Genomic DNA, 12,253 nt, shown 5'->3' with positions numbered 1-12,253 from the left:
AGGTCGATCAAAGCGATCTTTGGTCCAACTGTTTCAACCATTATCAATGGTGGGACATTCTACACTACCAACTTGGCAAGCAATACCAACCACAAGGAGATTAACAAGCACAACTACTACAAATTTGAACAGTGGTAAAATTATTCCTATTAGCTATATCTTTTGTTGTAGTACAGTTTTAAATAAAATGTTATGTTAAAAAAGGTTTTGATGTTTTTAATATATGGGAAACTAAATATAAAACAGTCTACCCATAAACGTCATTCACAGCAATTGGTTCAAGCACCACTTTACCACTTACCACCACGAACCCCCGAACCACTACAACCACAACCCCACCACCAACTACTACAGAGCAGGTTGCAGCCTTCACGAATGTGGCTTCTTCCTGTGGTGGGACAGCACAGCAGCTTGACCACATCGGTGCTCGCTGGGTGATCACGTCACCTAACTTTCCACAGAATTATCCGTTTATGTCTCAGTGTGAATGGAGATTCACCACAATTCCTGGATACCAGGTAACTTGGGAATAAATTATTTTTAAATATTTTTTGTAATGCATTATGCGCAAACGCTAAGGGACAATGAAAAACATTTGTTTTACAAATGTAGTTAAAAACAGAGCTCAGTTTAATACTTTATAGTATACATGGGAAACCTAGATAAAATCTGTAAAATCAGGGCAATGAAAGCAGTGTTAAAATTTCACTTATATGTACTAAAACTATCGTAGGAAAAAAAACTTAGGGACCATCCACAACAGGATACAATAGCTGCTTTGCTTACCAAATAGCTTTGTATCAAAAAAATTGTTTTAGCATACAAGAACAAATTTTTAACATTCAAATTTTGCATAAAGTGTTGCTGTCAGGCAGGTTGTAAGTCTGATTCGGCTCTTTTAGTTTTTCACAGGCGTTTTGAAGTCCCATACAGAATGAAGACGACTTTAATTTGGCCTCCAAAGTCATAAAAACTTGCCAGAAGTGTTCAATTGGACTCAACTTTTTCTCTTCAGGTTGTTCTGGAATTTACTACACTTGACCTTGAGGGACATGAGCATTGTAGATTTGATTGGATTAAGTTATACAACACAACTAACACAACCAGCAACTCACCAATCATTGGTCTGTTTTGTAAGAAACCTGAAATAATGCAGTCCGTACTTAGACAAGTGTCTAACTCAAATATGATGAAGATTGTATTCAACTCTGATCACATTATTACCAAAAAAGGTATTTAATGTCTGTAGCTTAATCCTGTTTGTTTGTTATATGTTTATTTTTGGTTCTGCGGACAAATCCAAAATTATTGACAACGAAATTTGTATTTTTCTATTATCATTATTACTTGCATTATTACAAACTAATTACCTTTTGAAAAGTGTTTTTATTCAGTTAAAACTGTTCTTGCTTGCACTCTAGATATTTAAAATTAAGTTCCTTGCTTTATTTAAAAACTTAATTAAAAACATTTAAGTAAACTTTTTATTTTAATTTAAAACTTTAATAATTATAGGCTTATTAATCATTTCGATGGCAAGTATGTTATTTTCACTTCACCATAAATTTAAAATGAATTTTTATTCAGGTTTTCGAGCTGTAATGAGCATTCGACGCATAGAGCTTCCTAATGAAGGGTTTAACAGCACCCCTCCTTTATTTGCCTGCGACTTCAACAGTGACAGATGTAACATGACCGATGATACTTTGGATACTGAATTTAATTGGTCTCGGAATAAATTAGGAACGGCATCTGCAGATACAGGACCTTACTATGATGACTCTCATGATGGATTAGGTGGGTTCATTATTTTTATCATTTTTGGTTATTATATTATGTTTGATTAGTGTGTTGATGCTGGCTTCGTACTTAACTTTAATGGATGACTTTAACTTATTATCGAATAAGGGGGCAAAACATTATTGTTTATTTATTTTTTAAATAAAAATAAAAGACAACATTTCGTATAATAACAAGTATTAACAACATTTGTAAAGGTCTCGCATGTTATGAATAAAACACTTACCAAGGGCAATCAACTACAATAACTGATTTTCCTTGTTTACTCAGGTTATTACATGTACATTGAAACCTCTACCCCACAAGAACGTGGCAATCGTGCACGTCTCATAACTCCGCTCATCAGTGCAAGACCTGACCACCCTGTCTGTCTAAGATTCTCGTATGACATGTTTGGTGAAACTATCGGCATGCTTAACATATATGCAGCTATTTCACTTACAAGGAATAGCACTGGAGCAGTTGTGGAACCTGATCGTACTGTGGCAGTCTCACACACTGAACCACTTGTACTACAGTATGGGACAGGTGTAGGAACAAATAATGTGAATGTGTCCACATCTACACAAAGGTTAGGTTTTCCATTATTTTCTGGAAGCTTTTATTTCCCCACAGTTTTTTTACTACTAATTACTTGGTTATTTATTTGAATTAATTAAGAACACTTACCATGATATGCTTCCTGCATGTTTAGTTTTACAGCCAGGCATTTGTTTTGTTGTTAACTCCTACTTATTTTCTTTAAATATGGCCCTGATCACATCAAAGAGATAAATCCAGTTATGTTATTTTTCAAATATTCCTGTTGTTTTAGTTTTTTTTTTTTTTTAATTTGATTTTCGGTGAGAGAAACAAATAGTGATAAAATTTTATATTTTGTTACAGCCAAACATTTCTGCTCTGGACAAAATCTGGACAGCAGCGCCAGTCACATGATAGTCCTTGGTTGAAAACTGCAGTGACCTTTTTCCCATTTAACTCGTTCCAGGTTATAGTTTGAAACATTTGTGTCAATATTCATACGTATGTGGACCAATGTTAAATACACATATACACCTAAAGACTTTTTATATGGATTTGGCAGTCGACAATTAAATTTAGTCTCTGTACGAATTGACGATGATGAGATAAATTCATTTAAAAAATGCCAATTCGTAGAATAAAAATACCTTTTTTACTATTTTTTTTTGTACAGCTTTGGTCTAAACTTTTAATTCCTACACCGTAAACAGAACATTTTTTAAACATATTCATGTATGTATGGATGTCCCTTGTATATCTAGATAAGTAGATAACATTTTTAATATTGAACTGTCTTTTTTCAGTTGATATTTGAGGGGATTGTTGGACGAAACTTTCAATCTGATATTGCTATTGACAATATCTTTGTAACTGAAGAGAATTGTGCTGAGACTTGCAACATAACCACCGGTCATTACCAGTGTTTGCCACCACCTAATCAAAGTCAAGGTAATGTAATCAAATAGAAGAATGAATAAAAGTGTTGATAACCCATTAGTGATCACTGAGCTAAGGCTGTTGTACTTAACGTCTGGGCTTTAGGGTGGATATTAAAATTTACCAAAAATACACGCTTACAATGGTAGCAGCACTGAGCATCAAACCCAGTAGTCTGTGGTTATGGTCCGATTACATGGAGATCTTTTTTTATTTTAAAATGATTTTTTAAAAGTAGTAGCTAGGATTCAACATATTTTAAGGTATATTGTAATTTTAAAAATATAACTTTGGTCCTTGCTATTACAAGTAATAATATAAATGTACATTGTGTATTATAAAATTCAATTTTTACAACAATTATTTTACAAACTAAAAGACTTGCTCTTGAATAAAACATGAATAATCTAAATATATGTCGTATTTTTAGTTTAGTATCTTGTTATATATTATTATTCTCTGGGATGTTTTACATTTAGGTGAATGTATTTTACATGAGATGGTGTGTGATGGGAAAAGAGATTGTTTGAGTGGTTCAGATGAGACTTCATGTTTGTCAACAGTTCGACATCTATGCAGCGCTGGTAACTATTTATTTTTATATGGAATCATTAGAAAAATATGCTTATACATTATATCAACTTTTATGTCTTGCTCAAATCTAGGCCAGTAAGCTTACACACGATATACTCAATCCAATACCATATAAACTTTAAATTAAACCTTGCACACATAGTTAATATATGTATCTGTCACCATTAACTCTCATATGGCCCACAGAAAAAATATTGAATGTTTGCTCTGTAAATGGTACACCATGGTTTTTAATGAATGCATAACATAGGTGCTCTGTTTCCTACATCTCATGCCCGCTTACTAGTTACCACAAATGTAATAGATGGGTGATTAGTTTTTGATGATTTTATTCATTTATGGCTGGCATTTGGACAACTTATAATGGACCACTGAGTTATAGCAATGGTCATTGAGTGTCTTGCTCCAGGACACTTACAACCACAGCAATGGTAGCATCAACCTCGAATCCTTAACCTCTGGTCTAAATGCACTCTAAACACTAGTAACTGATAGTGGTGGAACTCTGTAAGTTCAACATTTTACATTTTCTTTAGAACCTGCCTTGATTAGTAACACTACCAAACATAGAGTTTGCAACAATGTTGATTTGTGTGGGTTACGTTCTCTTGCTTTCACACGTATTGATGACATTATATGCGATGGTGTGTACGACTGCTTCTCTGGAATTGATGAATCAATGTGTCCACAACAAGACCTGAATTCAAGAAATGTGATTTCTGAAGCAGACACAGATTGTGGGCACCATGATCATGTAGTGGAAGATGTTGTACCACCGTTTCCTGTAAGTTCCTGTTTCATTATTTTATTATTTGCAACATGGCTACACTACTGAATGAGGTATATAAATATGTTAGTACTTTTGGATCAAAACAATTGGTGTCAAATTATTTACCATTAGGTTTAATATGTTATTGAATAATTACATTTTGAGAATGCCTACAACATTCACAACCCACCTTTTTGTTTAAGAAATCGTAACCAGTCTTGTAGGACAGTTTATCTTATACCATGCGTTCAATGGTGTCCTCAAGTTTAAGAATTCCTACTTAACTACATTTCACATGAGTGATGTAATTCCATGCCACAACACAAGAGTTAAAACACTACATAGTAGGTAAAACACTTATTTTTTTTTATTTCAGAATGTATCTGAACCTGGGAAATGGCCATGGCTTTCTGGTTTATATGTTAAAAGTCCTTCACAAAAAACTGGACCTGTGTCACCAGGGTATACATTCCTATGCAGTGTAGTGTTTATAAGGCAAAGTTGGGCTGTGGTACCAGCACATTGTCTTCTTAATCCTTTACTATATGACACATATGATGCTCCAACCACGGATCCCACACCTGTGGAAAATGCGACCGAAATATTTACTTTGGCAGGTAACATTAACAATTAAACGACCTCTATTTTATAATAAATTTTCAGTGCTTGAATAAGTTATAAGATTGTTTTGTGATGTAAACAAAACTTACTCTAAAATTGTCTCCATATACTTAATTGCATGTTTGAACAGTATTACCAATAAAAGAAAATGAATTTTTGACATTTTAAAACATTATGTTTTAAGATGTATTTTTAAATTTTTAAAACTCTAAATATTTATTCTAGTTTCTTTACTCAAGCGTTGATGGTATATTTTATACACAATTAAAAATTTGAATTTTTCTTAGAATTTGATCAACCTGTTGAAGTTGATATCGTAGTGGAAGAATCGGAGTCTGAAACCGACTTTAAATACGTCGTCATTGCTCCTCTGGCATCCGGTGAAAGTCCGCATCCTGGTAGGGATGCTTGGAAAGTTTCCAAGTGGATTATTCATCCCTTATATGGTAAGGAGGTCACACGGAATAATTCGGATGCATCGAGTACAACTGCTGCTCCGGATGTGGATGCAGGACTTCATGGTGATGCTTCAAGAGTGAATTACGACATCGCTTTGCTTAAGTTAGAACCTGATGTTGGAATTACATCTGAAACTACGGAAGACAATGATGTTTATTCTGATATATTGAACCCTCCTGTTGGAGTGGACCAGTATGTGGCTTATGACAGCAACATGGGGAGTTCTAACATATCAATGACAACCCCATTGATGCCAGTGTGTTTGGAAACAGATAGAACTCCTTCAACTTCTACCAGAGTTCGACCTTCAGTACACAGTGGTGTTTTTAAATTACCTCCTGAATCTGAGAGGTTTTCACCAGATTTCTCATCCTTTCTTAACACCCCTGCTGAAACAGGTCTTCCCACAAAAGCGAAATGTTATTTAGTTGGTCATTCACCTTCTCCTATGCATAGGTATGTAGTACAAAAGTTAAGGATCTAATAAACCACAATTGTGTTAGAATATTTTTACTGTACCAACCTCGCTATATTTGCCAAAAACTTATAAAATGTATTCTGTGCAACATGACTGAATGAACATACACTGCAGCGATAAAAGAATAGCAACTGGCCATTAATGTTACAAACTATCCTATTTACGCAGATTTATAAATCACATTTTTTTAAAAAGAATCAATGACTAGTTCCTTAAAACGCATCATACATGGTAGGTCATATCTGAAAATTAGTCCAACAAGTATGTTTTGCACAGTACGGATGACAACTCAACGGACAGCCATTTAGTTTGGAGGTTACGTCACTTCCAGTCGTTTGTGACCACTGCTGAAACAACTTCAGCTTATATATTCTGCATCACGCGTGGAACTTCAACTGAAAGAAGAATTTGTGAAGACCAACTTATTCATGGTGTTACATCGGGTAAATGAAAGTTTTGTGTATTCACATATTTTGAATGTAACTTGCTTTATCCTCACGTGGCCGGAAAACGACAGTTGTTACAACGTGTGCGTTCTGTTTTATACACCTTATGCCAGTTTACAAGTAACTATGAATGTGAAGTGTATTTGTTCAATAACATCAGATTTAAAAAAAAACAAACAAAAATGAACCTCTATAATACCTTGGTAATTAAACTAATACTTAATACAAACAGGTGAAACCTCTAACACATCCACTCGTTTAAATCCACTGGTTCGAAGTGGATATCAAGGGATTAGAACGGGAGCGTTTCTGGTGAGATGTTTACTTGTTTTTGAAATCTAAAACAATGCGTACCAATTTACAAACTTTTTTGTTGACCATAACTTGTATTAATTCATGAGTGTTTAACCAAAAATTCCAGTAAATCAAACGTTTTAGTAAATATGTATCTTATAAATTGTTGATTTTTTTATATTTGGAAAGTTGTTTTTATATTGACCTGGACTCTTATTCTCTTTTTTTGGACTTTTAGTCCTCACTTATCAATATATGTTGTTACAGAATGACCAGGGTCTTGCACTTTTCTGTCAACGTCATGATGGAAGTTGGTTTTTAAATGGAATGTATAACTGGATTAATTTGCAAAGAAACTTCATGAAACCGGACTTCCGAATGGCAATTAACACCGGTCTATGTAAGATTAATTCATCACCATGCTTTTTGGACCATTACTAATTACATGTTTTGGGCCATTGCAGTGGTTAGAACACCTAATGCTTAAACAAAAACTTAACATATGATGTTGCCCTGCCATCTAAGGATAAATACGTGACCATCTTCGTTTATATTACAGTGGTCAGTCAAGTTAATGCTAAAGTAGGAGTTTCACTTGGAACAGATTATTTCACATTACTCACACCTACGTTGAATGAATGGATTGAAAACACACTTGGTGATGGTAAGACAATTTGTCAATTTTATTTACATTGTTAATATTTCACTTGTATAGTAGCATGGGGTAACATGGGACACATTTATTCTTTTTTCTCATCCTTTTTGGTACCAAACTAATAGTATTTATTTGCAGAATTATATAACTGTACCCCGCGACACTAAAATCCCATCTTACCCTACAGTAATATAGTACATACAAAATATTAATGAGTTTAATAAAGCTTTTATCCAAATTGCCTCTCCTTTTTATCATTGTTTAAATTTATCATGATTTGTATGTATGTATCATTCTATTCATATTTTCTTTTATATTCACATCAGAAATTTTGTGTAAATCTTTAAACCTAATATTATAGAATATATTAATTTAAAATAACAAAGATACAAAAAATTAGGCCTAATTTACCTTTTAAGTTTATACATGTACACCTTACTGATAGTTAATAAAACAATTAAAAATTAAATATTAAGGTTAAAAAAGTTCAAATTTAGATGTTGGTAAACCTTTTTTACATTTTAGCTTGCCCTGGTGAGTTTTCATGTTATCCACCTGACTCCATGTTACATCTTTGCCATCCACTTGAACGTGTATGTGATGGTATCATTGACTGTGCCATGAACTCGGCAGACGAGCAAGGGTGTCCATCTGGTTGCTTATACGATCCAAATTTGGATCCTTACTACAATTACTATAACGGGCTCCGTAACTCGAATATTTCTGTACCAACTGATGTTTACAACAACTTTGGTGGAAACTCAAGTTCAGTATTTGACGACCCAAGCCACGGTTGGATGAACGCGACATCACATGACCGTCATGTCATCCGATTTAACCAACTTGATAACACCAAGGTTAAGTCATGCCACTGGATCATAAAAGCCCCTGTTGTAAGTAAATGCTATAAAACAGAGTTATGCTTTTTAATGAGTTTCTTTTAAATACTTTGTTGCCCCTTTTTGGTGCTTAAGAAAACATGGAATATCTATGTTTTAAAGAAAAGTCTATGTTTTACCTAAAAAATGTGTTTTTGTTACTATTTTCTAATTTTTGTTGCTATTTCTTCATTCCCATTGTGTTGTTTGGTTTTTAGGGAAAAGTTGCAGTTCTTGTAATTCCCAAAATGAATTCAAATCCCGAACATGGAGGTGGAACAATCCATGTTATTTCTGGCAACAAGAAAATTCAAAATGTTTGGTCAAGTGGACCAAATTACTTCACCAGCAAACCTAGTCAATCTGTAACATTCATGATGTCACCTTTGCAAGGGAAACAGTATTTGTCAAGAATCAGGTATATACATTTGATACTCTACTTAACTTGAAGTTGCTGTAGCAATAGTAGAAATAGCTCATTTTATAAAAACTGTGTGTTTAAACTAGTATCATTAGATGCGAACAGGTTTTGCTTAGGTATAAACCACAATATTAGTTTTAGCAGCCACACTTTGAAATAATACTATTCCTCAAGTAGTTTTCTATCTATTGCATTCTGTTTTATATTTGTTTTTGAATTATTGCATATAGTGCTGCTATCGCAAAATAAGCTACAGTTGCCTTAGTCAAATGCAATAACTGCAATCAGTTATTGTATTTAAAATGCTTGTTTTCAACAGAACCCATCAGTTTGAATATTACATTGAAGATATTGGAGTTTGTAGCAATCAACACAGATGTGGAGATGGAAAGTGTGTTTCTTATCATAAACTATGTAATGGAGATTTTGACTGCACTGACTTATCTGATGAAATCAACTGTCCATCAGGTGTTTGTTGAAAGACATATTAGTAGAATCTCTATATTATTTTTCGGCACCGTAGTGCAGTGGTTACAACGTATGCCTCTAAGCTCTAGACCAGAGCATACGAGTTCATGCTTGGAATATTCTTGTTATAACTTATTCAATTTTTACTATATGCCTAAAAAACATTATGTAAAATACTTTAAAAATTGGTTTGCTAAAAACTTTACCAATTCTACATGGTATATTTTTACTTAGGATACCGAAAAAATAAACTGATTTTTGTTTTATTGTAGGTTGTGGAGACCAAAGCGTCCGTATTGGTTCCACCCAAGGTCATATTTCAAGTCGCAATTACCCATATCCGTATAAAGGTAGCGGTGATTGCTTGTGGATAATTATGACAAGGAGCTCACCTGGTGGGGCAAGTCTTGGGAACCAAATCACGCTACAGTTTAAAGACTTTAGGACTTCATATCATGAAATTATCTTTATTTTTGACGGGGTTGGCAGAAATAAGAAAATAAACGGTAAGAGTGAAGGTTTGCATGTTTTCATCATTAAATGGAACTTATTTCCTCTCGCTTTGTGGGGAAACGGCAGTCGTTATAAAACAAGGTGTTCTATTTCATACATCTCTTGCTGACTTACAGTTTACAATCTGTCACTTCGTAGGTGATTATGTTTTTTTCTGTATGGCTGTAAAATTAAACCATTCGTTTTTTCGGCGCCGTAGCACAGTGGTTAGTGGGCCTGGCTTATAACCCACAGTTTATTGGTTGAAGGTTCCTCGCTGCTACCGTTACCTTGGTAACTAGTAAGCTAACACAAGCTGTATAAAACAGTTCACCGTGTTGTAACGAATGTCATTTTCCGGCAACGCGTGAATAAAGCAATTTACATTTATTTAAACTGAAGTTGCTGTAAAGTGTCTAAGCAATCATGTGTCTCCAATGCTGGCAGCTTTAACCCGCCACGAGGAACTAAATAAATTACATTCATTCGGGTCCGTATTACGTATTTACGATGTTATACTGTATACAATACGTCCCAATAAGCAGTTACTACGAAATACGCATAAAAATGCTACCGAACTAATTCAGGTATTTGGTCGTACTACATGATGACAGGATTTCCTGTTCTATTTGCGTTCAATCTCAAGTATGATTAACGATGGATCGTTTATAAACCAACGTTTCGATGAAATTAATCTTTAAAGTTTAACCATCAGCGTAAAACATAGCCTACATTAAAAGCCACTTTTTTAATTTACTAACTTTGTTTCTTTTAGGTATTTTTGGTGGTAACCACTCCCCGTTTAACGTTACGATTGCCTCAAGTCAAGTTACGGTGATGTTACGGAGCAACGACGGTATTGCAGAGCGAAGAATTAACGCCATGTTTCATATTACAACGTCCTCGCTGATAAATTAAAGCGGCTTTTATATATATCATGTTTTAATATTTGTCCTCATTTATTAAACGTAACACGATTAAAACACTGCTAGTGTAAATGATGCTTTTATTGTGCAATTCTCCTTGAGTGAACTTTTACATCGCATTTTGACTTCCGGTTCGTTGCTACGCGGAGAGACAGCAGGTCGTCTGTGAAATTGACGTTAACGAGTCAAAATAAACAGGCAGGTATAGGCAAGGGTCTATTATTAAAAATGCGTCTCCTGTGTATGTGATCGTGGATATTTAATATTTTTATACCTATACGCAGCATATATATACGATACGGCAAACTCTGGTAAACGCATCGACGGAGTCTTACCTGCAAGTTCTCTCACGAATTGTAAGGAAAAGTTGACAAACCACATTAGAAAATATGACCCTTTGTCAAACACGGCATGCAAAAGCTCCATCGTCAAAATGAAGCTGACGCACGTCATCAGCTGAACCATTCTCCATAACATGGTTAGATAAGAACCAGTTTTTCATTTTCAAAAAAATGATTATTTGCCGGGATAATTTTACTAATATGCAATCCATTCATACGTTGTTATGAAATAAAACATTTTATTTGCCAATAACTGTGGTAAAACTGTTAAAAAACAAAGCGTCTCTCGGACAAAATATTTTAAAACGTTTTCACGCTTTATTAACTACGAAACTAAACAATGTGTAACTTTACGACTTTACGTTAACCGCTGGGGTTCGTTCCTTTTTCTCCAGTTTCGAGAGTGAAGAAACTATGACCCGATTTTGATTGACACATGCCCATTAAAGAGGCCTTCTGTGGTTTATATTGGATCTTTAAAATGGCAGGCAGCGTTCAGGACAATAATACTTTGCGTAACATATGTTGTCTTTTATTTATATGACAAACCGGGCCATATATTTTGCTACGTTGCTACTCTATGTAAAATGTGGTCGGGGTACAGCACTACAGCGTTTACTAAAATGTAAGTTTTGGATTTAAAGCCTGCGTAAACATGACTATAGTAGGCCCACATGAAAGTATGAATGAATCTATGATGAAACAATAATTTTAGAGTCCCGTATAACATGAGATTATTCACCCAGCATGATTTCTTAAACCGATATAACACATAACAACCGGTTCAAACTTCATGCCTCGACCAAAGCATATATACTAATATTAGTATATATGCTTTGCCTATTATTAGTATATATGCTTTGCCTCGACGTTGGCCTCGACCAATTTTTACCAATGTATATATAACTAGTTATATACATTGTTTTTACACAACGGTCGGCATGCAACTCTCTTTTGAAAAAAAAGAGAAAAAAAGATCATGCCCTGGTGGTAAAGGTAAAAGTGCAAACAAAAGCTTAGTGATCGGTTTGCGGAAAGTTTGAATTGAAAGTAATGAATGTTACTTTATCTTCGCGTTGCCGGAAAACGACAGTCGTTATCACACGGATTTAGCACCTCGTGCCAGCTTACGAGTTACCATGTACCAAGTTAT

At 34.4% G+C, this 12,253-nt stretch overlaps 1 protein-coding gene and 1 long non-coding RNA gene across 4 annotated transcripts in view; one reads left to right on the top strand and one right to left on the bottom strand.

Moving 5' to 3' along the window:
• Positions 1-10,831, top strand: part of LOC100183060 — a 36,602-nt gene extending 25,771 nt beyond the window's left edge. For all 3 annotated transcript variants that reach the window (XM_026838575.1, XM_018815658.1, XM_018815657.1), the window contains exons 54-71: positions 1,016-1,232; positions 1,588-1,797; positions 2,071-2,371; positions 2,686-2,788; positions 3,126-3,270; positions 3,738-3,842; positions 4,389-4,636; positions 4,998-5,238; positions 5,530-6,157; positions 6,456-6,622; positions 6,858-6,937; positions 7,187-7,319; positions 7,479-7,583; positions 8,100-8,467; positions 8,671-8,870; positions 9,193-9,341; positions 9,614-9,847; positions 10,609-10,831. In XM_026838575.1, the coding sequence (XP_026694376.1) occupies positions 1,016-1,232; positions 1,588-1,797; positions 2,071-2,371; positions 2,686-2,788; positions 3,126-3,270; positions 3,738-3,842; positions 4,389-4,636; positions 4,998-5,238; positions 5,530-6,157; positions 6,456-6,622; positions 6,858-6,937; positions 7,187-7,319; positions 7,479-7,583; positions 8,100-8,467; positions 8,671-8,870; positions 9,193-9,341; positions 9,614-9,847; positions 10,609-10,751 (3,777 nt within the window). In that variant the 3' untranslated portion in view covers positions 10,752-10,831. The remainder of the gene's footprint in view (positions 1-1,015; positions 1,233-1,587; positions 1,798-2,070; positions 2,372-2,685; positions 2,789-3,125; positions 3,271-3,737; positions 3,843-4,388; positions 4,637-4,997; positions 5,239-5,529; positions 6,158-6,455; positions 6,623-6,857; positions 6,938-7,186; positions 7,320-7,478; positions 7,584-8,099; positions 8,468-8,670; positions 8,871-9,192; positions 9,342-9,613; positions 9,848-10,608) is intronic.
• On the bottom strand, positions 10,758-11,708 carry LOC108950296. The gene is made up of 2 exons (XR_001975170.2): positions 11,095-11,708; positions 10,758-10,922 (listed from the first exon to the last, which is right to left on the bottom strand). It is a non-coding gene; the product is annotated as an uncharacterized LOC108950296 (long non-coding RNA).
• Positions 11,709-12,253: the final 545 nt, after the last annotated feature.

This window comes from Ciona intestinalis, unplaced genomic scaffold (genome assembly GCF_000224145.3).
Source record: "Ciona intestinalis unplaced genomic scaffold, KH HT000098.2, whole genome shotgun sequence".
Classification (NCBI taxonomy): Eukaryota; Metazoa; Chordata; class Ascidiacea; order Phlebobranchia; family Cionidae; genus Ciona; species Ciona intestinalis.
The sequence above is the reverse complement of the archived record's forward strand: the minus strand, read 5'-3'. Positions and strand labels throughout refer to the sequence as shown.